The 25507-nt window shown below is 49.9% G+C and overlaps 10 protein-coding genes across 10 annotated transcripts; 4 read left to right on the top strand and 6 right to left on the bottom strand.

Moving 5' to 3' along the window:
* Positions 1–95: 95 nt before the first annotated feature.
* MAD2 (Mitotic spindle checkpoint component mad2) lies at positions 96–944 on the top strand (the record flags this gene model as incomplete). The annotated part of the gene is made up of 5 exons (XM_036773165.1): positions 96–184; positions 243–353; positions 403–422; positions 481–607; positions 668–944. The coding sequence occupies 5 exons, from the start codon at positions 96–98 to the stop codon at positions 942–944; spliced, it is 624 nt and encodes a 207-aa protein (XP_036634638.1).
* Positions 945–1259: 315 nt separating this feature from the next.
* PC9H_003571 (uncharacterized protein) lies at positions 1260–3387 on the top strand (the record flags this gene model as incomplete). Its single annotated transcript, XM_036773164.1, has 9 exons — positions 1260–1373; positions 1424–1694; positions 1752–2141; positions 2197–2297; positions 2348–2654; positions 2713–2877; positions 2935–3164; positions 3223–3315; positions 3376–3387. The coding sequence occupies 9 exons, from the start codon at positions 1260–1262 to the stop codon at positions 3385–3387; spliced, it is 1683 nt and encodes a 560-aa protein (XP_036634637.1).
* A 783-nt stretch (positions 3388–4170) lies between these two features.
* On the bottom strand, positions 4171–8716 carry SMC6 (Structural maintenance of chromosomes protein 6; the record flags this gene model as incomplete). The annotated part of the gene is made up of 22 exons (XM_036773163.1): positions 4171–4184; positions 4249–4372; positions 4430–4485; positions 4541–4682; positions 4737–4853; positions 4923–5049; positions 5116–5231; positions 5285–5422; positions 5476–5631; positions 5687–5806; positions 5854–5968; positions 6016–6111; positions 6164–6321; positions 6373–6469; positions 6535–7100; positions 7154–7297; positions 7350–7670; positions 7719–7998; positions 8045–8150; positions 8200–8211; positions 8268–8370; positions 8423–8716. 22 exons carry the CDS (start codon positions 8714–8716, stop codon positions 4171–4173), a joined length of 3402 nt encoding a protein of 1133 aa, XP_036634636.1.
* An 86-nt stretch (positions 8717–8802) lies between these two features.
* On the top strand, positions 8803–13859 carry PC9H_003569 (uncharacterized protein; the record flags this gene model as incomplete). Its single annotated transcript, XM_036773162.1, has 20 exons — positions 8803–9082; positions 9133–9243; positions 9290–9386; positions 9439–9854; positions 9904–10843; positions 10898–11079; positions 11130–11238; positions 11292–11463; positions 11516–11625; positions 11678–11810; positions 11861–11935; positions 11986–12062; positions 12112–12197; positions 12249–12562; positions 12612–12754; positions 12802–13048; positions 13099–13219; positions 13268–13372; positions 13425–13567; positions 13620–13859. 20 exons carry the CDS (start codon positions 8803–8805, stop codon positions 13857–13859), a joined length of 4101 nt encoding a protein of 1366 aa, XP_036634635.1.
* A 43-nt stretch (positions 13860–13902) lies between these two features.
* On the bottom strand, positions 13903–14871 carry PC9H_003568 (uncharacterized protein; the record flags this gene model as incomplete). The annotated part of the gene is made up of 4 exons (XM_036773161.1): positions 13903–13990; positions 14046–14508; positions 14561–14693; positions 14749–14871. 4 exons carry the CDS (start codon positions 14869–14871, stop codon positions 13903–13905), a joined length of 807 nt encoding a protein of 268 aa, XP_036634634.1.
* A 310-nt stretch (positions 14872–15181) lies between these two features.
* Positions 15182–16570, top strand: PC9H_003567 (uncharacterized protein; the record flags this gene model as incomplete). The annotated part of the gene is made up of 8 exons (XM_036773160.1): positions 15182–15240; positions 15295–15415; positions 15474–15673; positions 15726–15760; positions 15815–15984; positions 16036–16080; positions 16139–16227; positions 16285–16570. 8 exons carry the CDS (start codon positions 15182–15184, stop codon positions 16568–16570), a joined length of 1005 nt encoding a protein of 334 aa, XP_036634633.1.
* A 204-nt stretch (positions 16571–16774) lies between these two features.
* PC9H_003566 (uncharacterized protein) lies at positions 16775–17716 on the bottom strand (the record flags this gene model as incomplete). The annotated part of the gene is made up of 7 exons (XM_036773159.1): positions 16775–16900; positions 16964–17118; positions 17169–17209; positions 17268–17322; positions 17391–17445; positions 17503–17569; positions 17619–17716. 7 exons carry the CDS (start codon positions 17714–17716, stop codon positions 16775–16777), a joined length of 597 nt encoding a protein of 198 aa, XP_036634632.1.
* Positions 17717–18353: 637 nt separating this feature from the next.
* Positions 18354–19544, bottom strand: PC9H_003565 (uncharacterized protein; the record flags this gene model as incomplete). Its single annotated transcript, XM_036773158.1, has 1 exon — positions 18354–19544. The coding sequence occupies one exon, from the start codon at positions 19542–19544 to the stop codon at positions 18354–18356; it is 1191 nt and encodes a 396-aa protein (XP_036634631.1).
* A 1611-nt stretch (positions 19545–21155) lies between these two features.
* Positions 21156–22420, bottom strand: PC9H_003564 (uncharacterized protein; the record flags this gene model as incomplete). The annotated part of the gene is made up of 2 exons (XM_036773157.1): positions 21156–21979; positions 22036–22420. The coding sequence occupies 2 exons, from the start codon at positions 22418–22420 to the stop codon at positions 21156–21158; spliced, it is 1209 nt and encodes a 402-aa protein (XP_036634630.1).
* Positions 22421–23217: 797 nt separating this feature from the next.
* Positions 23218–25343, bottom strand: PC9H_003563 (uncharacterized protein; the record flags this gene model as incomplete). Its single annotated transcript, XM_036773156.1, has 13 exons — positions 23218–23240; positions 23300–23365; positions 23425–23601; positions 23720–23774; positions 23824–23880; positions 23932–24072; positions 24124–24205; positions 24255–24288; positions 24345–24410; positions 24463–24577; positions 24628–24716; positions 24775–24939; positions 25004–25343. The coding sequence occupies 13 exons, from the start codon at positions 25341–25343 to the stop codon at positions 23218–23220; spliced, it is 1410 nt and encodes a 469-aa protein (XP_036634629.1).
* Positions 25344–25507: the final 164 nt, after the last annotated feature.

Below are 25507 nucleotides of genomic sequence, written 5' to 3'. Positions count from 1 at the left end.
GAGAGAGCTGGTATCGAGCACGTGATCAATGTGCACGACGCGCCTTGATAAGAAGCGCCCAGAGCAGAACACGACCATCGACTGCAGTTACCCTCATGGCCTCGAAGCAAGCGAATCGACAAGCTATCACTCTCAAAGGCTCAACAGCTCTCGTGACAGAGTTCTTCAAATACGCAGTCAATACGTGAGTTACGGCCTTTGTTCACGGATCTCTGGAGGTCGTATTCACGCCACCGTCTTAGAATCTTGTTCCAGCGCGAAGTCTACCCTTCAGATGATTTCCATATGGTGAAAAAGTACGGACAGACGGTCCTGGTCACCCAGGACCTTGCCTTGGAGAATTATCTCGAACGGTGTGTTTCAGAATATGCGGCATTTCCATCATACCAATGCCGCCCATAGTATTCTATCGCAAGTGCAAAGTCAGTTCATCAACCATCGCTGATCTTTGGGGACTGACCGTGCTCCATGGGGCGGTAGAATGGCTGCTTACAGGCTCCGTTACGCAACTGGTGCTCGCCATCATATCCAAAGACACCCGAACACCCCTTGAACGATGGGTGTTTGACATCAAACTTGTCGAGCCGCCAGCCAATTCAACAGAACCGTAAGTCTGCCAACTCCGCCGGGATCCATGCGTTCTGATTGATGTGGTCTCCTTTCTCAGGCAGCCCCCGAAGCCGGAAGCAGAAATTCAATCCGAAATACGGGCAATCCTGAAGCAGATTATATCCATGGTCACTTACCTCCCTGTGATCCACGAACCGACGGTGTTCAATATTCTCGCCTACACCTCCGAGTCAGCCGATATTCCAGCTGGCGAATGGGTGGACACGGACCCGCTTGCAATCGAAGCGAGCAAGAGCCAGCAAGTGAAGATGAGGAGTTTTAGCACTGATGTTCACCGGATCGAGGCCATGGTTGCATACCGCTACGAAGATTGATAGCCTTGCAGTAGAGATTTGTTTCGATTCTGTACCTTGCCCGTAGTGCGAGAGCTATACAGTATACCCAAGGTTCTGGGCTGGTGACTGATGAGATCAGTGAGAGTCGGTTGATTTGGCGTTGTGATTGTCATGGTCACAGCCCGAGCGAGTGGCACTCATCATTTCTTGCCTTGTCTCATTTACTTGCCTCCCACCACCATCTCCTCCTCCTCCTCCCCCCTTCCCTTCTTTTGCTACCATATTATTTGCTCCCTGCTGGGTCAGGTTCACCTTATTATCAGCCAACTATCATAGACAACGCTCTCCAGCACCATGGGCTTCAAGAGCTGGTTCCACGCGGAATTCCTCGTTCCTCGGAGGCTCGCTTTCAATGTAATTTTCTACGGTCTTCACTTCTTCTTCTTTGGCTACGGGTGGTACAGTCAAGTGAGCAAACAGCGCCGTTTCCCGAAGAGGGGTTTCTTATCTGCTTTTAGTACTCCAATGTTCGACTCAACGCTCTCAACGGTCTCGGATTCTCGGTGTGGACGTCTCGTGGTGCTGGTCTCGCCCTCGCTTTCGATGGGGGCTTGATTCTCATCCCGATGTTGCGCAATATCATCCGTGTCGTCCGACCGAAGCTTACTTGGCTCTTCCCAGCCGATGAGAATATCTGGTTCCATCGTCAAGTGGCTTATTCGATGGCATTCTGGGCCATGGTTCACACAACAGCTCACTACGTCAACTTCATCAACGTTGAGCGCACTCGTGAGTAGCCAAAGAAGGGAAAGTAGTGGCAGAACATGACGTTTCTTTGATTTGCAGAGGTCCGCAAAGAATCTGCCCTGGACATTCACTACAAACAGGCTGGTGGAGTCACCGGTCATTTCATGCTCCTCATCATGCTCTTGATGTACACCACCGCTCACCACAAGATACGCAACCAATGCTTCGAGGCCTTCTGGTACACCCATCACCTCGCATTCTTCTTCATGATCGGCCTTTACACGCACGCTACCGGATGCTTCGTCAGAGATTCTGTTGACCCGAGCTACAGCAACGTTTTCCCCTTCTACACGACCAAGAACTGTCTAGGGTATGAAAGTTGGCGATACACCATTTGGCCTGGTATTTTGTACTTTGGAGAGCGTATGTGGAGGGAGTACCGTGCCCGCCGAGCGACTAGACTTTCCAAGGTGCTTGTACACCCCAGTGGTACGTTTGCAGTCGTATACCCCTTTCTATGAGCAGCTCAGACTTTTCACCTTAGGCGCCATGGAACTCCGCATCGTCAAGCCTAGCTTCAAGTATACTGCAGGCCAATGGCTCTTCATCATGGTCCCGGAGATCTCGGGCTGGCAATGGCATCCGGTAAGCTGGAGCGTCGCCATAACCTATTCGCCTATGCTCATTCAGGGTAGTTTACCATCACATCGGCTCCGGAAGATCCTTATGTTTCCATTCACATTCGCCAAGTCGGTGACTGGACGAGGGCCCTTGGTGAACGTCTCGGTGTAGGCCCACAAGTCGTCGCTTCCATGACTCAGGCAGCGATGAAGGGCTCTGAGAAAGAACAGACCTATGGTGCTACTCGTGGTGACTTCGTCGAGATAGAATCTGGCGCCGGCTCCCGTGCCCTCCCCGCCGTCCGCCTTGACGGCCCCTACGGTGCCCCGGCAGAAGACGTCTTTGACTGTGAAGTTGCTGTCCTCATTGGTGCCGGTATCGGTGAGTACTGTTCGCATGGAAACGTCAAATCAAGCCGTGCTGATTGTGTGACTTTTAGGTGTCACTCCGTTCGCCTCGATCCTCAAGCATATCTGGTATCGCCAGAAACGCGGCAACCTAGGCACCCTCCGCCGAGTCGAGTTCTTCTGGGTCTGCCGAGATGCCCCCTCGTTTGGTTGGTTCCAAAGTCTGCTGCAGGAGGTCGAGGCTGCCCAGGCCGATCGTGAGTGTCACCCGTGTACCTTTCGTTGCCAACTGAGCTGATATCTTTATGTTACAGCTAACTTCCTCCGGATTAACATCTACTTGACACAGAAGATCGGGGAAGATATGCTCTGGAACATTGCTGTTAACGACGCGGGCGCTGAGTACGATCCCCTTACTCTCCTGCGCAGCCGCACTATGTTCGGTCGTCCGGACTGGATGTCTATCTACGGACAAATGAGACAGGCCATCGAAAGTGGACAGTACATCGCGGGAAGCAAGTCTCAGCTGAAGACTAAAGTTGGGGTAAGCTGTCTGGGGGGGTAGTTCCTGACGATATGTTACTGACGCGTGTTTTGTCTAGACCTACTTCTGTGGACCGAGCATTCTTGCGAAGGCCATAAAGGAGGCGACTGTCAAGAACTCTGGACCGACTGTTGACTTCAAGTTTGCGAAGGTGGGGATCCATTTTTCTTTCATCTCCTTCGCTCAGCCACTGATATCTCCATTTCTTCAGGAACATTTCTAAATTTACGCACTGCGCCCGTCGAGGATGGTTGACCAGGAGAATGTCGAGTACCACGCTCATTTGTCTATCCTTCTATACCAATAAGACGCGATAGTTGTTTATACGGTGATACATAATTTATTGTGACGATACGGAAGTTGTACGAAAGCAATGCAGAAACAATGGGGACGCTGGGGATTGGCCCGGTGATGGCGGTCAGTCGCATGTCGGCTGTCGGTTGCAAGTCGGTTGTCGAAATAACTCGACAACTCCCAGATTTGATCCCTCTATCATGGTGGCGGACAGAGAGTGTGTGAGCCTGCCCACATAGCCATCGGGAAAACGATATCTCCTGAGGCGTAGAGTTGATACGTTGTACGTTTTCATTATCGACATGTGGAGTACGAACCGAGTAGCTTGATGGCGACCACTACTTCGTACTTGCATCCCATGCAAATCTGCAGATGGAGTAGGTGTAAATTTGGAACGATAACAGATAACGTTGAATCCAGGGCAGAATAAAGGAAGATGATGACGGCGTTCAGCGCACGGTGCGGAGTGTGTGCGACGGTGAGTGCGTATCCCCGCTTTTGGGGATCAGATTATCAGCGGTGGAGAGTCTTGTGTTGACAGGATATATTCCGTCGAACCCTCTCGGCCATGTTCTAGTGAGTTCATTGCGGGGTGGGTGGAGGTTAGAGCTAGATGATCTGCAAATTTCATTGAAACTAATATACTACAATAGGTGGCTTCGTAGGTCGATTATAATCTGAAATATTGTGCTTTGAGATATCGACAGCTTTGCTAAGCTTGAGAAACTGAAAGTTTACGAGAACAGCTACATTTAGCAATGATACTTCGAACACACGGAGTTGAACTGACCTTGGCCGCGTTCAGGATCGGGCATCCTATTGACCACGACAGTGGGACCGAGTTGAACGTTCGTCATGTCTTGAGGAGTAATGAGAATGTATTGCTTCTTGTCAGATGAGTTGGCCGTCTCAATCTAGGATGAGGAAACACGTTATTTGGAACTGTGGAGTCTACAGAAGGAGAGTCGTACCATCATCTTCATACTGATACGACGGTTCACAGCGTCCATGAATACATCGAACTCATCTGATTAGTACAGCTCAGCAAATTCGGTTCGGACTCAGAGCGTTGGACGGCGTACCGAGGCAGCGTAAGGGGCAACCGATTGATTCCCAAAGAGACAACAGCAAACAGATGGTGGAGAACGACTTTTCGCCACCGCTGAGAGAACGCGGGTCCTTGTCCTGCGCCCCCTGCGTACCGGCCATGTCATCTGTTTGTACCTGTAAAGTCCTGATAAAAAAGGTGTTCCCGTGGACGACTCAGATGGAATAAACCTTGAGCTGGAGGGTGCCGTTGGCATGATCAAATAGCACCTTGCCAAAGTAACCACGATGAGAGAGGTTATATTGGAAGACGAGTTTGCAGCGCAAGGCGATATGTCGACGAAATTCCTGCCATTTAGACAGACGAATGAATAAAGAGTGTCGGAGGGTCTAACGCGCGACGTTATTAGGAAATACAGCGGGAGAGAAGCGGAAGCATGCCTTGTTCAATACAGCCATCGATTTCAGATCCCTTTCGACAAGGTCCAACTTGGCTTTCGCCTTGTTAACTTGGATCGTCAGTTCCTCCACTGAAGAGCCCTGTCTGTTGAGACATTTAATCTCAACCATGCCGCTGGAACAACACGCTGAAACCAAGGTGAAAACTCACCTCCTTTCACGATCTGCCAAGGCCTGGTCCACGGCCTTGATGGATTTCTGAATATCGTCTGGCTTTCGGGGATTCTCTACGCGTTCGCAGTATTCTTCCGCTCGTGCGGTCCAATTCTGATATTGCATAGATAGGTGAGGCAGCATGAGGGTCGTTCAAGCAGACGTACGATGAACTCTTCAGTAAGAACCTTGACCTGGGCTTCAGCTTCGTCGACCTTCCGCTGCTCGGCTTGAAGCTTAGCCTGGTAATGGTTCTTGTCACTCTGAGCCTTCATACGCAAAGTCACCGCATTCTCGATTTTGTTCTTGAAGAAAGTGAGTTGTACAGCAAGACTGAAACCAAAGAACTTGGACTCACGCGAATCGCATCCCCCTTTCGATCGAAATCCGATATTTCGTCCCTGATTCTATTGAACTCAATCATGAGGGGTTTCTGAGCGTCGTCGACCTTGCTCTTTTGCTTGGTCAATGCGGTGTACTGAGCCAATATGGTCTCCTTCTCAGCTTCAGCTTCCTGTATGATAGGATGTTGAGTGGTCTGATATAGAACGGAGAGGATCGGAGCGTACGCGTTTAGCTGCCTCCAAAGAAGCAACGTTGGCGGGGAGATCGTCATTCTGCGCTTGCAAAAGATTATCTACGATCACTTTTGCCTCGCGTGCCTCTGTATCGGCCTTACGTTCCGCGGCCTGGAGGGAATAAACTCGTGGGCTTGCGCATCTGGATGTGGACATACCATGATCTGGTCGACCTCGCGCCGCGCCGCGCCGAATCGTGTCTTGAGTTGATTCTTTTCCGCCGTCAGACGCTTGAATTCCTCTTCATGTTTGCTAAGCTCTTGTCGGTAATGTCTAGTCATGTTAATTCGCATAGGGAAACCATAGGGAGGCGTACTCACTGGGTATCAACAGCGACATCTCGCGCGCTAAGTAGGAGATTCATTGGGTCACCGCCCCTAAGCGTTTGCAATTGCGTGGTTTGACCACCTCCACCACTGTAAAAGGGCAAGTTCAAGGAAAGCCGCTTCTAGACATCCGAACACGAACCCGAAGACGTTCACTCGTAGGCCATTCGCGGTCCACGCCACCCCTCCCTGGCGAGAGGATTTGCACATTTCGTCCGCATCCTTATAGTCACGAGCTAGGAATATACGCTCAATCATGGCTTGATTGATTAGGATGCGCAGGGCGTAAGGGTCGGGAATCTACCGAATCTGGTCAACGGTGGACAGAATACTCGCGTACTGAAGACGTACCTCAAGCGCGCGGAGCACAGTCAACATACCCTCCGCAGGTTCGCCCTGAGAGTAGTCGAAGAGATCCTTCTCAAAAATGATAACGTTGACGTTACCACTTGGATTAGAATTCGCGGGATAGATAAGGTCAAGTCACCAGAGATTGGGTATATTAACACTTACTTGTTACTATCGCGAAGCAGTTTCTTCAAAGCTGGCATATCCCTGGCGTCGGTGACTGCCCACGCAACTAGTAGATTACCGAGTTGGGCACGAAGCACATCAGCAGCCCATTTGTTCTCCTCGCGAATTTTGACACCAACTCCAAGGGGGCCGAGTGGTAAGTCGCCATGCCATGCCATCTTTTTCACTTGTGTTCTGACGGCATCCATATTCTTACCAAAGGCAGATAGCCCGTCGCTCACTTGCTTTTGACAATGCGAAATCAGCTCCTGGAACTCTGTAATATGCCCCTGAGTAGTTGTCAGCTTCGTCTCAATGTCCATGCCCTGGGCTCTCAAGTCATTGGCTCGCTGTTGGGCGTCGCGACGTTGTTCCTGATGTTCTGCAAGACGGCTTTCGGCAACGGTGACTGCATCTCTGGCGACCTGCAAACGCTGCTGGGCTTCTTCGCGCTTTGCCTGTGTATCTACTTCCAGCTTTCGAGTCTCGATGGCTATCTGCTGGGTGTATTCATCAATTTGGCGGTTGATGCCCTTAATAGAGGAGTCGATCTGCTTCTCGTCGTTCTGGTTATAGAGGTTATGAGTCGGGAATAGACAGATGACCAGAAGTAATGTACCCTGAAGTCAGTCAACTTGTTCTTATTAGCTCGGATTTGATCTTGTAACTCTTTCTTTCGGTCGTTGAGGTGGCCTATATCACCCAGATCCTTGAATTCGCTTTCATATTGCGCCACCTCCTCAGTGGCTGATTGGAATTTCGCCTGTGATCTGGGTGAGAAATCGATTGCAACAGGGTTACTGCAATGAACCGACCTCGGCGCCATCAACAAGGTCTTGAAGCTTTGGAACACCTTTGGCTAGCTTGGCCGTATCCTTCATTTGCTTCTCCATCTCCAATTCTTTGGTTTTCACGTGCGCCCAAGCAAGTTCTTTCTTCAGCTCGTCCTGTTTCTTCTTCAGCTCCCTTGCTTTCGCGGCTTCTTCGAATCGGCGTGTCGCTTCGCGGAATTCTGCGCGTAAATCGGGGAGGGCTTCCTTCTTCTGATTGAGAACCCTGCTCGTCGCCTTGATATTATCGAAACAAAGTTCGTATTCTTCGGAAAGCTGGGATAGCTGCGTCCCTTTGAGGAAGAACTACAAGCTTTTGGTCAGGAATGGCAAGCCGGCATGACGCTGACTAACCTTGTACTTATCGTTAGGGTGGGAAGCAGAAAGGAATTGACGAGCCGCGTCTTGAGTAAGGACGTTCATGGGATTGTCGACTTGAATATTCATATGATCGCAAATCGCAGCGAGGTCCTCTTTCTTAGTCGAGATTGTACGGCCGTCCTTAGACTTGATCTTCCAAGTCGACGAGCCTTCTTTGGAGAACCTTCGCGTAATAACGATTGATTTACCATATTCTTGAGGCTTATATGCCTCTTCGCCTTGATTCTTGATCGTGATCGTTACTTCTGATTGTCTACAAAATGGGTGAGCTAGATCATTGGATGATATATGCAACTCACGACTGGCCCTCGCGGATGAATGACTTGAGGCCACTCCCTCGACCAGTAGAGGTAGTCTTCCCACCAAGTGCTACAGTAATCGCTGAGAGGACCGCACTCTTGCCACCTATCTATGTTTAGGGGTTGAACAATAATTGCTTGTACCAAGTACTTACTTCCGTTATGACCTGGGAAGGGGACTCGTAAGAGAGATGTTACGGTAAATGTACAAGTATATGCGTACCAATGATAAAGTTGATCTGAGGACCAAAGTCAAAAGTGAGATATTTGTGGCACATGAACTGGTGCATTTCTATGGATTCAATGATTCCATGTTCTGCGACACCCTGCAAGATATCGTAAGATGGGTGAGGCTGTCAGGTTCTACTGGAAGCTTACTCCCTGCACTTTGCGCTTCGCTTCGATGTGGGCACGGATGATATCCTCGTAGCCCTGTTCGAATTGTTGTTCTTCTTCATTCTTGATATCTTGATCCTCTCTTTCCTCCTCATCACTCTCATCACTGTCGTCGTCTATCTCTTCTGTTTGCTTGGCCTTGCCCTTGTCCTTGCGTCGAGCCTGAGATGGTTTCGGGGCCTCAGTATCTGGACGAGGTCGCTTTGAGACGGGAGTCCCTGCCGTAGAAGGTCCATCAATCTCATCGTCTGAGTCCTGCGCGCGTCGTTTGGGCATCCTGATATATCAAACGTCTTAAAACGCGTAAGTAACGGATACTTGCGCGTAAAGTGAGGAACAGAGGTCGCGTCGCGTCCGTGAAGATGAATCGCTTACGTAACAAGACAACACGTGTTGCAAAGTTTCCAGCACAAGCGCGTCTGGAAGCGCCCGCCGTGAAGAACATCCTCCGTCGACTCATGGCATCTCTTCCTCCCGACCTCGCTGCGACCAAGCTACCGTCGAACTTGGATGCAAAGCCACAACAACCGAAGCAGGCGCAGGCCGACATATCTTCGTTACAGCTCGCCTCAGCTGTCTTGTCCGACCAATTTAAGAAGGATGCACAGATCGTACCCGACCTGGGTGACCTTCTAGCGACGCGTACGTCAATGCAATTCACTATGCTAGCTTGTTAATTCATTGAATTCCAGCTGGCGGCGCTGCGTCTGCGCTGTATAGTGTGTATCCTGACGATTACCGAGTGCCTTTTCAAAAGAGACGGCTTGTTGGTATTCCTGAGGGCTTGTTCCAGTTTTATAACAGTAAGTGGGCAATATTCGTCTGTGAATCACCTTTAACAAGGCTTAGGTACCAATGTCACGTCTCATATGGGTCTAATTCCCGAGATTGAACGCGTGTGGATATCCATCGACCATAAGTTATTCCTGTGGGACTATGTGGAAGGGTGCGCAGGCACTTACAGCTTTTTGAAACTGATATGTTGATCGTATTTCTAGGCAGGAAATCAGCTCCTTCGTGGACCAACCAGACATCATCACACATGTCGCCCTTGTGAAACCAAAACCCGGGTTGTTCATCGACGAAATATCACACATCCTCGTCATTTGCACCCCAATATCCGTCCTCTTAATCGCTCTTTCCTTCGAAACTTCATCGGGCCCTAACAACCGAGCCCACAAAGATATCAAACTCTACGCAACCGACCTTTCTGTTCCAACCGAGATTGAGATGACTTCTGTCTGTGGAACACGCGACGGGCGGATATTCATGTGCGGGGCCCAAGACGGTAATTTATACGAACTACACTACCAGGAAAAGGAATCGTGGTTTGGCAAGCGGATACAACTCATTAATCACTCAGTAAGTGGCATGCAGAGCCTGCTACCTAAATTCTCGTCCTCGGGCATGGATGGTGAGCGTCGCGTAACTCCTCGCAGCATGTTGTCCTTAGAATCCTTCAGGCCGTATCACCACCGTCGTTTCTGATCCCTCCCGAGACTGTTTCTACACATTAACGTCCAAGAACAGCATCTCTGTTTATAAGCCAAACGGAGACAAAGCCATTCAGCACATGCAAACACTTTCGGGTCTGTATAAGGCTGCCGCCGACAAGGCGCCTGGATCGCCGGCCCTTACCCCACAAAACTTCCAGATCATCGCTCTCCATCCTATCGAGATATCTGAATCCCGAACAGGCCTTCAGCTACTCGCAATTACTGCGAACGGTGTCCGCCTATATTTCTCACCGACCATGACATACGGTTATGGTCCTAGTACGAGCTCGGCGCCGGGTTTACGGGCTCTCCAACTCACGCATATCCGACTTCCTCCTACAAACCTTCTCCATCCGGACATTATGAACGCGGGCAACAGACCGCCGGTTCCATCGTATGGCGCGTCCCAACCGCAACAGTCGACTACCCAGCCCTTCATCATGACCAGCATTGAAAGTTCATGTTACTCGCAGGGCTTGACACTGGCATCTCAACAAGGCGATACAGATGGGACAGACTTCCTACTATGCCTATCCCCCGACCTGACGAGAATAGGTAGTCTTGGTCAAGTAAACATGCAGCCACAAGTACAACAACCCTCATTCGCTCCCAACCCCGGCGTTCATCAGATGCCACTGGCAGAGTACGCTACCCTGCTTTCGATACCGGGTCGTACGTGGGCAATGGCCCCAGTCCCCAGGTCTTCACCGTCGTCTGGTCCTGGGTCACCCACTGTAGTGAACGAGTTGGCACATCAGTTTTGCTCTCCGCCTCACCAATTTATGATCCTTACGAACGTGGGTTTAACGTTCTTAATGAAGAGACGTGCAGTGGACTATTTGCGAGCTGTTATAGAAGAGTATCAGTCAGAAAGCAATCCTCAGCCAATCATAGAGTTTAGAGACAGGTAAAGAACTATCTTGTGGAGGAAATTGCATTCACAAAGAGTCGCTCCTTATAGCTTCGGTCGAGATCAGACATGCGCTATGCTCCTTGGTCTGGCCTGTGGAAACACATTCTTCGACATGCCAGACTCAGCCACCAGTCCCATGAATATCACCAATGTCGACATTGCAACTGTGGCAAAGCAAGCCTTCTACGACTTTGGCGAGCGCCCGATGTGGGCTGAACGGCATGTATACGGTATGTCGAATAGATCTTTGACTTATACCCTATTCGATGTCTTCCTCTAGGCGGTGATGCACAAGGTTCCGCTATCTATAGTGGTCGTCGAGAAGGCTTTGCCTTGTACTTCGCACGGATAGTAAGGCCGATATGGAAGGTCGAAATGACAAAACCTGGGTGAGAGGCATTGTATATTGGCTTCGTAGTTCATTCCTCATGGCGACACATAGCCCTTCAGGTTCCCAACAACTCTCCATCCCAGAAGATGTCTTGACGAGCATCCAGAAAAACTTGTATTCTCTGCAAGACTTTTTGAACCAGAACCTACATCTGTTCCACATCGCACCGGGCGAACCTGCTAGTACTCGTCCTGCGGCAGGCAATGAACAAGAAGCTTGGAAGGTGGACCTTCTTTTCGACCAGCCATTGTGTATTACTAATCATATTCATCTAGGCCGAGCAACGATCTGTGGCGCAATTAATGGAACTACTCGGCCGTTCGATCGAGGCCCTTGCGTTTATCCTACTTTTGAATGACTACAAGCTCGGAGAGCTAATTTCGCTGTAGGCTGCGGAAAGCTTGTGAAGCTATTGCCTTTACTAACCTTGGTTTTAGATGCGATGCTGATACCCAGCAACTCATTCGGTCTTTGACGATCGAAGATCTGATAACCACTACTCACGGGACAGTCGCATCTAGGGCCTTGGTAAACGTTATCATTGACCAGCAGATTGGGCAGCAAATCAGTGTATGTGAGATCTTTTGATCTCGATGAAACCCCTCTGAACAGCTCTATAGGTCGATACCATCAGCGAAGTTTTGCAGCAACGATGTGGCTCATTCTGCAGTACTGACGATGTGATGCTCTACAAGGTGGGGACCCTTTCTAAATCATGCCATTCTAGATACTCAGAACTACTCAGGCAAAAGAAAACATTCGCAAAGCAGTCGAGACTAGAAGTCCTACAGAACGGCAAAATTGGCTTGCCGAGTCTCTGCGGTAAGTGTCGACGATTTACTACTGTCTTTCCTGTTAAGATTTCCGGCAGGCTGTTTGCTAAGGGAGCCCGAAATCTTGAATTCGAAAAGCTTCGAGAGATATGTGGGGATTACCAACAACTCCAATATGCGAAGGGTAAGTGCAACATTTCATATACAAGGCAGTAACTCAACGTTCTTCTCATAGGCGCTATTGAACTGCCGTTGATTTGTGCAAAAGCTATGGATGCCAATAATGTTGCCTCCGACGCCTGGTATTCCGGCTCGGCAACAACCGAAGAAAACAAGGCCATTTGCGAGCTCAGACACGGATGCTACGACCTCGTCCTGGACTCATTGCAAGTGTTTGAAGAACAGCATGCTGCATCCGTCGATTCTCGGGAACAGGAAGCGGTTCGGACACATGCATTCGAGTTAGCTTTCGCTAGCGACGACGAGATCTTCCACTCCGCATTGTACGACTGGTTCATTGAACACGGGATGGTAGACGACTTGTTAGAGGTATGTACCAGCGTCAGAAAGTCGAACTTCATGTCAAACGTTCTTCTAGCTACGGCCCTTCTACCTAGAAGCCCACCTCAAACGCCCTCCAGCGACCGTCCAAAAATACCAATTGCTATGGCAATTCTATGTCAAGGCTGGCAAGCCTTTGCGAGCCGCAGAAGTGTTGGCTTCTCTGGCAGAATCTACTGAGTGAGTAACTCCTGTGTACGTGAAGTCCCTGCTCTGACATCCCATAGATTCGACCTGAGTCTAAGCTCGAGATACGAATATCTGACACTCGCGGTTGGCAACGCGAAGTCACATCCAATCTCGTCCGACGGTCGACATGAGACCGCCATTGCCTTCTTGACCGACTTAGAAGAGAAGCTTGAAGTTGCTCAAGTACAGTTGGAGATGTATACTACCCTGACACCCCATTTGAATGACCCCGAAGTCGGCGAGAGAATACAACTACTCTCAAAGCGTCTCTTCACTATGTCCGAGGTATTAATCTCCTCGGCTCCTTAAATGTGCGGTCTAACATCAGGACAAAGCTGTATCAAGATTACGCCGCTACCTTTGATATGCCCGTCATGAAACTACTATGTTTCTATGTATCGGAGCATAGAGACGAGACAGTTGTGCGTCCTGTATGGAGCCAAATATTTGACGAAGGTGATCCCTGGTGTTTAAGTTGAACTTCTGGTGCTAAAGAAATCGTAGTTTTGGCCGAAGAAGGGGAACCTGTCGAGCTTGCAGACAGATTATCCGCCAAGGTCATACCTCTAGGCCAACGATTCTACCCATCAGAGAGCGCCTTCCCTCTTCGTAAGCTCCTTGCATTTGTATATGTTTGGCGCACTCTTATGTCTCTTCCTAGGTCATATTGCAATGCTCGTCGTACGGTTCGCGCTGCAACATAGAAACAGTCTTCCGCAAGGCTGGGCGGCACGCTTCCTGCTGCAATGTAAAATCCCCTACCAAGAAGTCTGGGACGTACTTCATGAAATGTACGAATCACAAGTGAGTGTCCTGTTGCCATTCTGGCGAGCGACTGGTGATAAATTATGCCTAGGTCCCACCGTTCCATGACCAAGCGAATGTACAGACAATGTCATCGGAGATTGCTGTGCTATTTGCAGACTGGCTCGAAGAAGCCAAACGACCACAATCCACCCTGGTTTCGAGAGGAGAATTCCCTGTTGGTCGCCTTGATTTGGCTATCAATCAGTACATGGCTGAACTCGAGCCTACACGTGCAGAGACCAGGAAGCTGTATGAAAACATCAAACGACAGCTCAGACATTATTGGTAGATATAGTAATACCCTGTATGAGATACAGATGTTTGTGTTACAACTAGTTCACTTCGAGGATAGCATCCTCTGCACGCAACAGGATACGTTTCGTGAGCGACTCAGTCAGACCATACACCTTCCATAAAGCCCTGACAGGCATATTAGCATCAGTAGATTGATGGTTACTATGGGGCTCAGACATACCTCAGTGCCCCTAATACTAGCAAACCTACGATGATCAATGCGGCTATGTCCCGAGAGTTATCCCTTCGACGGTTGCCTCGATAGCGAGCTAGCCAGTGAACGGGCCCAATGAAAGGAGCCGACAAGAACATATGGACAAGTGAGCTAGCGCCAACTATAGGAAGACCGAGGAGGAATCTGCGAATAAACCTCTTGAGGATGCCAGGCGAAGCTATTACAGGGTCGACGAAAGGGGGTCCACGATGGGGCGTGTCGTGGAGGATATCAGCACCAGTCTCGTCTTGGATGATACGCAAAGCTGCCCGAACAAGGTCCTGCGTCGCGTCGAACGGAGAGAAGTAGTAGAACCATGAAGAGCCGTAATATGTCGGCTCTTCGAACGCAGACATGAAGAACGTCGTTATGAAGGAGGCTAGCAGAACAATTGTTGTAAACAGAATCGCAGAGACGCAGCCGACGATTACTAGCATAATAGTTAGCGAACCCCCACTCACTGTAACCACTGAGTAACTTACTTGGGTTGGTCGCAATGCCCAGCGCCTGTGTTCTCGCAAATCTGTACTTATAGTGGCATTGTGGACAAGAGAAGAATGCATTACTAGAGGAAGATGTGTTCCTCCACTGTTGCAGGCATTTGACGTGGACGTACTAGGCGTGTGTCAGGTCAGATCATCGCACATACTAAATCATATCAGTGACTTACACTTATTGAGCCACGACACAAGCAAGGACGAAAGAGGCGACCGAGTTCAGGTTCTGCGTCGACACCGTCGAGGCAGATGCGACATTGCTTTTCTTCTGTTTCTGTGGATGGAGTTGGTGGCATAAGATGATCGTCGGCGTGGCAGCTGCTATAGCCTGCGACAGTGTTTGGCCGGCGCGCTCTCGTCAAATAAGCCCTTTCTGAGCTGCGGTCCCGTGACCACTTACGGCTTGCTTCAAGGCGAACATCACTCCATCAAGGATGGCCGCGAGTGAAGAACGAAATGGACAAATACGCCTCGTCGGCGCCTTGGCTGGCATGGGAAGCGGTGCGAAGGAAAGTCGACGTTCTGCTCTCTGTCTCTGACCGAAATTCTTCAGGTTTGACCAAGGTTTGCACCCAGTAGTATTCTATAACTTGTATGCGCCTTCTGATGCACGAATTAAGGTCGCTGTTGGCCACGGGTAGACTCCTCGTATACGAAAACGGTAAGTATTCTTCAAATCTGCCCATATATCTCTGACGCCTATTAATTTGCCATTCTAGTATGTCTCTCTTCTCATCGAACACATTCAGGTTCGACACCATCAAAACTCGCCTGCAATGCTCACCCGCTGGGACGTATCGTAATGCCCTCGATTGCCTGGGAAAGCTCGTCAGGAATGAAGTATTTGCCGTTATCATCACTCCAATGAGCGGTATGATAACGGATGGCCTTGTCGCAGGGGATCTTGGCCCTCTACAAAGGTGCAACACCGCCGGCAGTCGGTTGGACAGCAATAGACTCAGTTTTGCTGGGCTCTTTACATAACTACCGGCTGTTTCTCATTCGAAGTGGCTTCACCGAACCTACTCCCGGACACGAGGAGCAGCGCCTCACTATCTTGGGACACGGGGTTGCTGGTCTCTTTGCCGGCGTCACTAGGTATGTAAATGCTGAGTAAAACTTCCCCTTTGCCGAAGCTGAAATTATCTAGTGCTTTTGTTGCCACGCCGATGGAGCTTATCAAAGGTATTCTACCGCGCCCGACTTCATACTTTGAGTAGAGTACTTAGCTCCTCCAAGTCAAATTGCAGTTACAGCTACAGAATTCCGCATCGGAACGGCAATTCAAGGGGCCCATTGACTGTATACACAAAATTTACAAGGTTCAGGGCATCGCTGGCCTCTGGACGGGACTTCCTGGAAGCCTTGCTTTCAGAAGTAATTTCTTCTGGATGTTTCTTTCCTTTGAAGTGCATATTACCCGTCCTCTGCTGCCCAGCGTCTGACATTCTCGCGTGTAGATATTGATGCGAAGCTTCGGTCGTCTGAAGGACACGCCGTATGAGGTGAGGCCTTATCTATGTAGATGAATTCTGAATTCTCTTTCACATACCTATTTTACAGATTAGCACAGGCACTGCTCATTTTCTGTCCGGTGGCTTAGGTGCATTTGCCTACTGGGCCATGGCAATACCCGCCGATAATATTAAAAAGTGAGCGGCCGGATCCCTATTGTACTGTGTTCTGGCTTCTAAACTCACATCACCCAGCCGCATGATGGCGTACCCATATCCTCAGCCATACCCCACTTCCATCCAATCAGATGTGTTTGATGTCAAGCCGTCATTCTTGCGAACTGCACGTCTCATATCCGCTGAGAGCGGGGTTGCAGGATTCTATCGGGGGTTAGGTCCATGTCTCCTGCGAGCCTTCCCAGTCAACGCGTGTGCATTCTTTGTCTACGAAGGCACGATGAAATTCCTTGGGGCGGAGAAAGTAAGCCGTTCTTCAACCTCATTGTCCCTAGTGCTGATGTGCTCGCAGACACGCCACTAATTTCCGACGAACCGCAAGTGCTTGGAGAGCGACTTCCACATAAGGGAATAATTGGACATTTACAACATGCGTATCGAACCTAGATATATACGAACAACATAACGGACGAAAAATCTCGAAACCTTGAGAGTAGGGATACAGATAGAGGGGGTACTTTATACATATGCGCTTAACGCGCATTGACTGTCTGGAGGCTGCTAGAGCTTAGAGGTAGCAGCGAGAAAAAGTGCTCGGCGGCAGCGCGGAAGGCCAGTCCCCTTTAGAAATGGAAGCCTCCCATTCACCAGAGTACGATCTATATAGGTCTAGCGCTGCTCGAGCGTTTTCGAGCTGAAGAATCGAAACCGCCTGTCAGTGGCCAGTTCGGGGATCAAGTTACATTGATGGACTGACCGGGTGCTGTTGGCCATCTTGGCAGCGCCGGCACATTAGATGCCAACACAATGTTTGGAGGCCGACGACTTGGTGTGGGGACCGAAGAGCGTTTCGGAATGGTATGTACAAGGACACATCGCGTGTCGCTACCGCTGGGTGTGGTATGCCGAGAACTATTGACAATATTAGCAAGGTAGTCATTGGACTCACAATGTTGCCTCACCAGACAAATCATTCCATATGCAATGGCCGACAATTATCTTCCTGGAAATTTCATCGTCGTCAGCATGGATACTACTCGATACAAGAATTTGACCATTACCCCTTGATGAACTTAGCGACCGTTTTCTGGACAGTGCTGAAGGGCATAGCTTTGCCTGATGCGGCAACAATGCGTCGTTAGGAGGTCTGGACTATGATCGTGGAGTCCAACAAATAAACTCACCAGATTGAAGATGGTGAACTTCGATCCCTGTGGTGGCTGTACGGTAGTCTGAGACCTAGGGCGAGGCGGTGAGTTATTTATGTCTCGTGCGCATCTGAAATATGATACTGACTTGCATAGTGGGAAGAACATAGCAATCAATTAATGTGTTGCCTTTGTAGTCTACTATGGAGCACCGGCTAGGGGCACCGTTAGGAGGCACCTCCCGCGGCCAGAATGGCGACTTACGCTAGCATGGACGTAGTCCCTCCGGGGCCGACGCCGACGTTGGCGCAGGAGAGGGCAATAAATTGGTCGGGGGTAGGCTGTGGGTGCTTAGAAGACATGGAGGGCGAGGGGATGAAGGCGAGTACCTCGGTACGCTGCTAGTCCATGCTCACTATTTGGACCTTTTATATTTGAGAGGCTGTCAACGACATATCGGGTTATGTGCACAAAGAGTACTCGCGATCTTACCTGTAGCTCAGATGCGATCGTATACATGTTTGGGTGATTTTCTTAATTGCTTTGATGTTGGACAGAGTTTACGACATGCGAGCTATTGACAGACAGACACGTAAGTGTTGATCGTATGGCATTGGTGGATTTGGTTCCTCCGGCCGAGCTGCCTCGAAGGGACGATTGAATAGAACGCATGGATCTAAGGCGTCTAGTGGTGGTTCGATGAGGAGGCGGGGATCGCAGTCAGTATTCGTGAGTGCAATACCACGATTGGGGCGGGTGCAATGCGACACGAGGCGCTGGGACCGATTTTAGCAAAGGAGCCCTCAAGGCCATCTCTCTGGTGGCCGGGTTGCATGTGGTGATCGACGGCTCTGAGGGAGCTCACTAGATGTCGACGATGCAAGGGAGAGCACACACTGACAATACAACGCAGATCATTCAACCTCTTATGAACAACCGACAGCTACAGCGGAAGCGGTACGAACAAGCCATCATACTCTCATCCTCTTCGACAATCCATCACTCCCCTAGCTTCTTCCGCACTTTAGAAATCAACTTCCTCCATTTTGCCTCTTCTTTGCCCCTGCCCGCCAGCAACACCCGTCTTCGACACCGGCGTGTAGGCACACGTGAACTGCTCCCCAACGCTTCCGTCTGCGTGCGCCAGACCCCGTATTCGACCCGTGAACCTTTTTCAGCGTCAATCATCAACTTCACTATATCCAGTCGTCCTTCCTTCAGAGCGTACGAAGCAATCTGCCGTCTAACCCTGCGGTCCTCAACACGAGGTCCCCATTTTGACCTGAATGCACGGAGAAGCTTGTATCCTGCTGTCCCGCAATGCAGGGTACGATGCAACGTGCCCAGCAGTAAGTGTAAAGTTGTCGATGTAGCGCGGAGAGAAGAATGGCAGTTTAACAGCTCCTGGCATGACTGGAGCGCTTCATGATGCCTCTTGATCCCTCGTGGGGTAGGTGTGAAGCGTACAAAGAGATGGATGACATCGAGGCACGCGCGCCATCGTCGGTATGATGCATTTGGCGACAGACTTCTCAGGTAAGTATCCACAATCTCCCGAGCGGAGCCTCTTTGGCCCAAGCGCAGCATTGTCATTGTCATGTGGTAAATGACTCGCACTGGCACTTTGGCAGATTCCTTGGGTGTGAGTTTGGGAAAGGTCGTCATCAACTTTCTGAATTGGGATGCTTGGATAGTTTTGGAATCGGCTACCGAATCTGCGAGATCTTCAGAAAGGGCATGCTGAAAGGATGCTTGACGTCGATTGGATGAAGTTCGTTTCCGAGAACGAAATAGCTCGAGCCAGACAGGTAGAGCGATCTCCTTCCCCCGCTTTACTGAGCCGAGTCCGGCAAGACGGGAACGAGGGTATTGGTGGGATGAAGAACGAATAGCCATGTCCCAAGCGGCCGTCCAATGGCCTGTGAGCACCAATAACCGAACGTGCAACTTCAGGGTCTCGATATTACCGCTTATGTCGTAGGTACGCATTTCTGCGAATAAGCGTCTGGCTGTGCTGAAATAAGTGGATCGAATAGCGAGCTCAAGGAGAAGATTGTAGGAACGTGCTGATCGAATGCGAATAGGATGGGAATTATGGTAATGCAGAGCCACTGACAGCTGCGGCGGGTATATTGGATCATGGAGCAGACGGAGAAGGTTCCGATATAACGAGGTGGCAGAGTCGCTCATGGGAGTAATTGATGAGGCTGATGATCTGGTATTTGGTAACTCATCAGTTATCAAAGTACCGCCGACTCCAGAATAACCAAGTCCGTCCTGAGTATCCGAGTAATCTGCGATGGATATTGAAAAGAAGTCGCCGTCTGTGACTTGTTCCGGAGTCAGAAAACTCGCCGGTCTACTTCTCCACGAGGAACTAGCCCTACGCGCTGGTTGGCCAACTGAGGCTAGATTAACCGCAAAGCTGGGCTCAGGCCGTTGTCTCCGCAAGTGATTGCATGGCTTTTGCTGTAGAGGCAATGGTCTTTGCTGGCTACAAGCGTCGACAATATGGTCAACCAGCCCACGTTCAGCGAACAGGTGCCCTCACCTCGGTATCGACGCGCTCACCGTTGACGCGCATCCGACTCCGGCCGACGAGAAGAATGAGCTTGGGGTCGGCGTTGCTGGCCTGCAGGGTATTCGGGTAGAAGCATGGGCACCAGGCAGGAATTTCTGGCTATGGAAACTGAATACGCGAAATTGCATTCATGGGCGCGTTTGTGTCGAAGTTCAAGTTCACGTCCGCACTGCGTGTGACCTGTCCTCATTTTTTGGATGACATAAGATCCATCTGTAATAAGCATGGCCAAACAACCCCTGAGACAAACTAGGAACAAACTGGGAAGTAAAGCCGTAAGCAAACGGAGCTCCCCCAATATGGTCATGGCCAAGACTTGATGCTGCAGGAGTGTGTTCCTTCACCAACATTAATCTGTCGTCGAATAGCAGCTCCAGACCAGTACGCTGGCTCTCTTTATCTCCACCAGGGTGTTCGAGCAATCGAGGGTTCTCATTCAATGTGTTCAATGGGAAGTTACTAGGGCTGCACTTGCCCTCGGAAACCTACGTCTTGCCTAAAATTACAGTCAATCACTAAGCGTCGATTCACTCCCCGTGAAACTGCACCCATACGTTACACTACAGCAATCTTTGATAGATTTGATCCAGAGAACACATGTGGAGGAACACTTCCAGCACTTCCATAGTATCATGCTTCGACAGCCGGAATCTTAGGTCGACGCGTAAGCTTTCACCTGACCGTAAAGATGACCGCCATGAAGTAAGCCTCTATTTGTGGCCACTGCGCCGACTAAGACTCCACTCTATCAACGTCGCGACAAAGCTGCCTAGGATCAACACAGCGCCAGACACTGGGGCCATTGCAACTACTTCTTAGTACGTATTTCGCTCCGTCGTGGGGATCATACAGTGTATATAAAAGGCGATATTGTATTGCATGATGGTGCCGTACACGGTTTGTCACCCTCAAATGAACAACATGCTAACTTCAAGCACGATCTCTTCCTCAATGACCCACACTCTTCGATGTCATCTCAGGCTTGACAGGCCACTTCGTTCATGTCGTTCGCGGGAGTATCAGCGCCAGGGTAAGAAGATAACAGCGGCGTACACAACGTATAAAGATTCAGTGAGTATAAGAAACGGAAGTGAAAGAATCAGACAAATGCGTGGTGATCATTACAATGTGAAGCAAGCAGAGCCCCAGGGAACATGATATCCATAAATGCAACATAATGAAGAAACGATAGAGAGAAATGTCCGGCTTCATCAGATCTCCTACTCAACCATTTGTTGCGGAAGGCGCCGTCCCACTAACCATCCTACCTTGACTATCCACTGATCTCTAATCTCTCTGAATATCTGGACTTCCTCGGGTCCTTTCGCTGTGGCGTACTCGTCCAGCGTGCGTTCCCACTGCAACACGGTATCACGTCCGAACATGCCCCTTTGCCGATTTACGATCTCGTCGACGCGTTCCACCCATGCTTTCCACTCTTGTGCTATTCTTGGCAGAATTTGCGGGAGAAGAGCGGTCAGGGTAAGTTCGGGTTGCGAAAGCACGTGAGTCGTGAGTGCAGATAGAAATGCGAATGATTCTGAAGGGTGCGTCTTGTCTTTCTGCAAGGCTTGAAGGGCGGTGGAGTGCGATTGGGATGTCGAGGTAGCAGGCCCAACCCTAGCAATATACGAAAAATAAGGTAGGTAGGCGACAGCGACAGCCACGAAGTCGTTAATGTGAGGTGTGAGGCGAGACAAGACATAAGATTCACGCATGCCGCCTGAATTCGTGCTAGGGACTTTGTCCCAGTCGTCAGCAATTGAAGGCTGGCTCTGGTAAGCATGAATCATACCTGATCTATTGCTCGCACTCAGACCAAACCCAAATCCAAGCGAAGCGGCAGGTGGCTGCGAGGGCGTGAACGTGCTTGGGTTGTGATATGGATATGCGTCTCGTAGCTTCTTAGCCGAGGCTGCAAGCGCTTGGATGGCCGTTTCCATAGTCGGCCGAGGGATGAGTGGCAGTATTAACGACTTCAGACTTGGGTTCACTCTGATAAGAGAAGTCAAAATCGGGAGCAAGGACTGGGATGGCAAGCTCGCTGTGGAAGGACCAATGAACATCAGGATGTTACGGCTAAATACTCAGCGTACTCACCTAGCAATAGGCCAACATCTACATCGTTATCCTCGTCCTGCGCAGGCGCCTTGTTTTCTTTGCTCTCTTTCTCATGCAAGGCCGGTTCCTGTGCCACCGTCGGTTTGAGCCGCTTGATTATACGTTTTGGTCTCTCCGGAGTCGGGCTCCTGTCCATCGTCTCATCGTTCTCTTCCGAGTCATGTCTGCGCTTCTGTGCCTTCGATGGCGACGATTGGTGGATATTTGCATAGTGGGGGGAGAAGGCGGTGGGATTCATGTGGCTAGTCGAAGGCCACGCGCCCACTGAGTGAGATGTTAAGCCAAAACCGAAGGAGAGTGGCGAGGGAGAGTGGCCCACTGGCCGTGGCTGAAATTCTATGGGGGCCTGTATAACGTTGGCCATTGTCGCGGATTGTGATGAGGAGAAGGTCAAGTGAACGCCTTTATAGCGTCGAACGAGACCAAGCCTTGGCCATGCACTTCAAGTATAGTTGCTGTTGTTTGGCATGTCACGTGATACACTGCCTTTTATTGCAATTTTTTTCTATCCGGCGTCGCTCTTCCCTCTGTTCCGTTCTCTCAACTACAAGGTCAGCTCTTTCACTCTGTTTCATGTCGCAGCGATGACACAAATGAATCGCTACTTCGAAGCCTTCGGGTTGATGAATTTCTTTCATATACCCAAATTTCTGAGCTCTTTGATATCGCGTTGATGGTCAAGGCTAATAGTTCTTGTACCAGGATTCAGCAGGGCCCTTAGCGTTGCAGGTTGCATGGTGAGTTTTGATTTCCACTTCTCTTTCGAATGATTATCAAAATAGAAGTCAAGCCCTGACCTCGTCTCAAGGACGTGGGGTTGAGGATATACCATGCTAATACTGACACCATCTTCGCGCTTCTTCGTGGCAACATATCTGACTATATCCTTTCAGGTTCTACGCGTCGATTACCATCTCCTATATATACCTTGTACTTCTGTAATGTGCTCTGTTAATATCATTTGCCTCCGTAATTCCAATTTCCTGGTGCCTAGTTCTCGCCAACCATCGTCATGAGTGACAACTGATTGACCACCATCGATGGTTCTGAATGTGCAACAAATTACTCGAATGTCCTGATTAAATACGGTACAGATGATGTAGCAGAGTCCATAGAGACAGTGAGGTGTGAGTACTACTATTGCAGGAATCTCTTTTCACATTATGCCGGCACCGTTGTGAGGCCTGGAGAATATATATGAGCCAGGAACAAACGAAATGATCTACCGAGCCAAGGCACATACCAGTTCCTTTGCAGTGATTATTCGCGTTGGTCGGGAAGCAGGAGAGGAATCGACAGCCCGCACAAGCTATATAGAACAATTTTATCACTACATCGTTCACACGAGCATCGCGAGAGTGTACTTACCAGCATAGGGATCCGACGTGTAGAAGTTGCGGGTCAGCACGACGAACAGAACGATGGCGATCGGCAGGGCAGCCAAACGGAAGATCCACATTATAAGCTTATGCCGCCGCGTCGCGCTGATAACTGGGTAGAAGAATGTGCCAACTAGTATGCCGACGAGGAAGCCGCCCAAATGCGCTATGGGACTTGGTTAGTAAACGAAGTACAGCGGGATGGTATGACAGTACCGAAATTGTCGACATCTGGAAAGTGACGCTTAAACATTGTTTTAGAAATCAGATAAAGTAGGACATACATGGAATGTATCCAATTGCGACACCGATGGCAAGTTCGATGGTCATGAAGACGAGCTGATCTTCCATTAGTGTGTGGCTACGATAGATGCGCTAATTTACCCACCTTACGAACGGGTCTGTAATGATACCTCCAATGCGCGAATAGATCGACCCAAGTCACCTGCATCGACAAATCAGTCCACGACCGACGGTTGTGAAGAGAAGAACCGACCGCAATAGTGCCAAAGACCGCACCACTGGCTCCCACCGATGGTATACCGACCAAGGCAAAGTTACCACCAAGGACATTACCAAAGATACCAGCGGCGAAGTACGTCAGGAAGAAGCCACCTGAACCCATCTCTCTCTCAATCTAAATCACTGCTGTCAGTATGCTAAGCACGTCTATTCGATGCATGCCGACCTGAGCAGAGAGCGTGAGCTGGGCCAACATATTGAGCAGTAGATGTATAATTCCAGCATGCAGGAAGATAGGCGTTATGAATCTATTCACAGGTGAGAATTGCACAACCCAAGTTCATTCTAAAAAGTTACCTAAACCATTGATTCGGTTCCTTTCCACCAAAACCTATGTGCCTAATATTTAGCGAAGGTTGAGATAGAAACTTACCACAGGCTACATACCTCCAAAGCCACATATTGTCTCAACGGTACAGAAGCGGTCCGGCGGGTTGGCAGTATTGTTCATACCTGTACAACCATCAATAAATGGTGCGTGTGGTTCACAAGCCTAGAAGCTTACATGCCATCTGGGTGTTTGGAGGAATCTCAGCAACGAGCTTCATACACGGTGGGAAGCGGGCCCCAAGGTTGACCAGTGCACTTGAGGAAGGACCCAGCATAGGATTTACAACCGGCTATAATTGCTGTAAGAGACCCTGCGAATACCTGGACGCAGCGTACGCACTTTGAATGACAGTGGCGTCCCTTGTTCTCGGTTATTTAGAACTAGCTCGTAGATGAACACACCGGTCATAGCAGCGGTGAGCGCCCATACTGGTTCGAACAAAGTCAGAAAGAGAGAAGTCACGGCGGTATGACGGAGATTACTCACCGACAAACGGATATCTTTGACGACCTATGCCCCGCTTCTTGTCCTCTATTCGCTGCTCCAGAGGGTATCTACCACCGTTGAAGAATTTCGCAATGGCGCCGGGCTTTTCTCCCACAGGTAGAGCCCGACTCGAGTCGTACGGATCTCCATGAGGATCGGCCACTTCTACGTCGGGTTTGCTGTGAGGATCGTATTCGTAGAGGTGCGAGGCCATCTTGAAAGCACATACCTAGGTCCTCGTAGCGACTTGTACGGCCAGCAGGGCCAGCATTCTTTACTAGTGACTGGTCTGAATCATTACTCTTATTCAGGTAAGAATCGGGCTGGTCATAATACGACGGCTGTCTTGGGTGCGCGCTCGAGTACGACGTGTCCTCGTAAGGGTGCTGGAAGCTCAGCGATTGCGCCGCATGGTCGTCCTTGTCCTTGGTGGGAGCTAGTGATGAGCTTGAGTAGTCTGGACCAGCCACGCTACCCCGTGCATTCTTCTCATCGTCCCCATAGCCTGATTTCTTGGAATCAGAGTAAAATGGAGGGGGTGAGCTTGAGGATTGAGGATCAATGATCATGGTGGTCGTCCTTCAAAGTCCAGCTGAAAGCAAGGTTGATGGAGGCCGCTTGGCGTGGACTCAAGTGAGCTCAAAGCGTTACTATTAGTAACGCCCATCATCCTGTCACGCGCCGTCACTGCGGTAGGCAGTTCACATCGTACAGCCCCAAGGTCGCCGCTGTT

The sequence above is a fragment of the Pleurotus ostreatus genome (assembly GCF_014466165.1).
Source record: "Pleurotus ostreatus strain PC9 chromosome Unknown scaffold_2, whole genome shotgun sequence".
NCBI classification, from domain to species: Eukaryota; Fungi; Basidiomycota; class Agaricomycetes; order Agaricales; family Pleurotaceae; genus Pleurotus; species Pleurotus ostreatus.
This window is presented reverse-complemented; position numbering and strand designations above follow the sequence as displayed.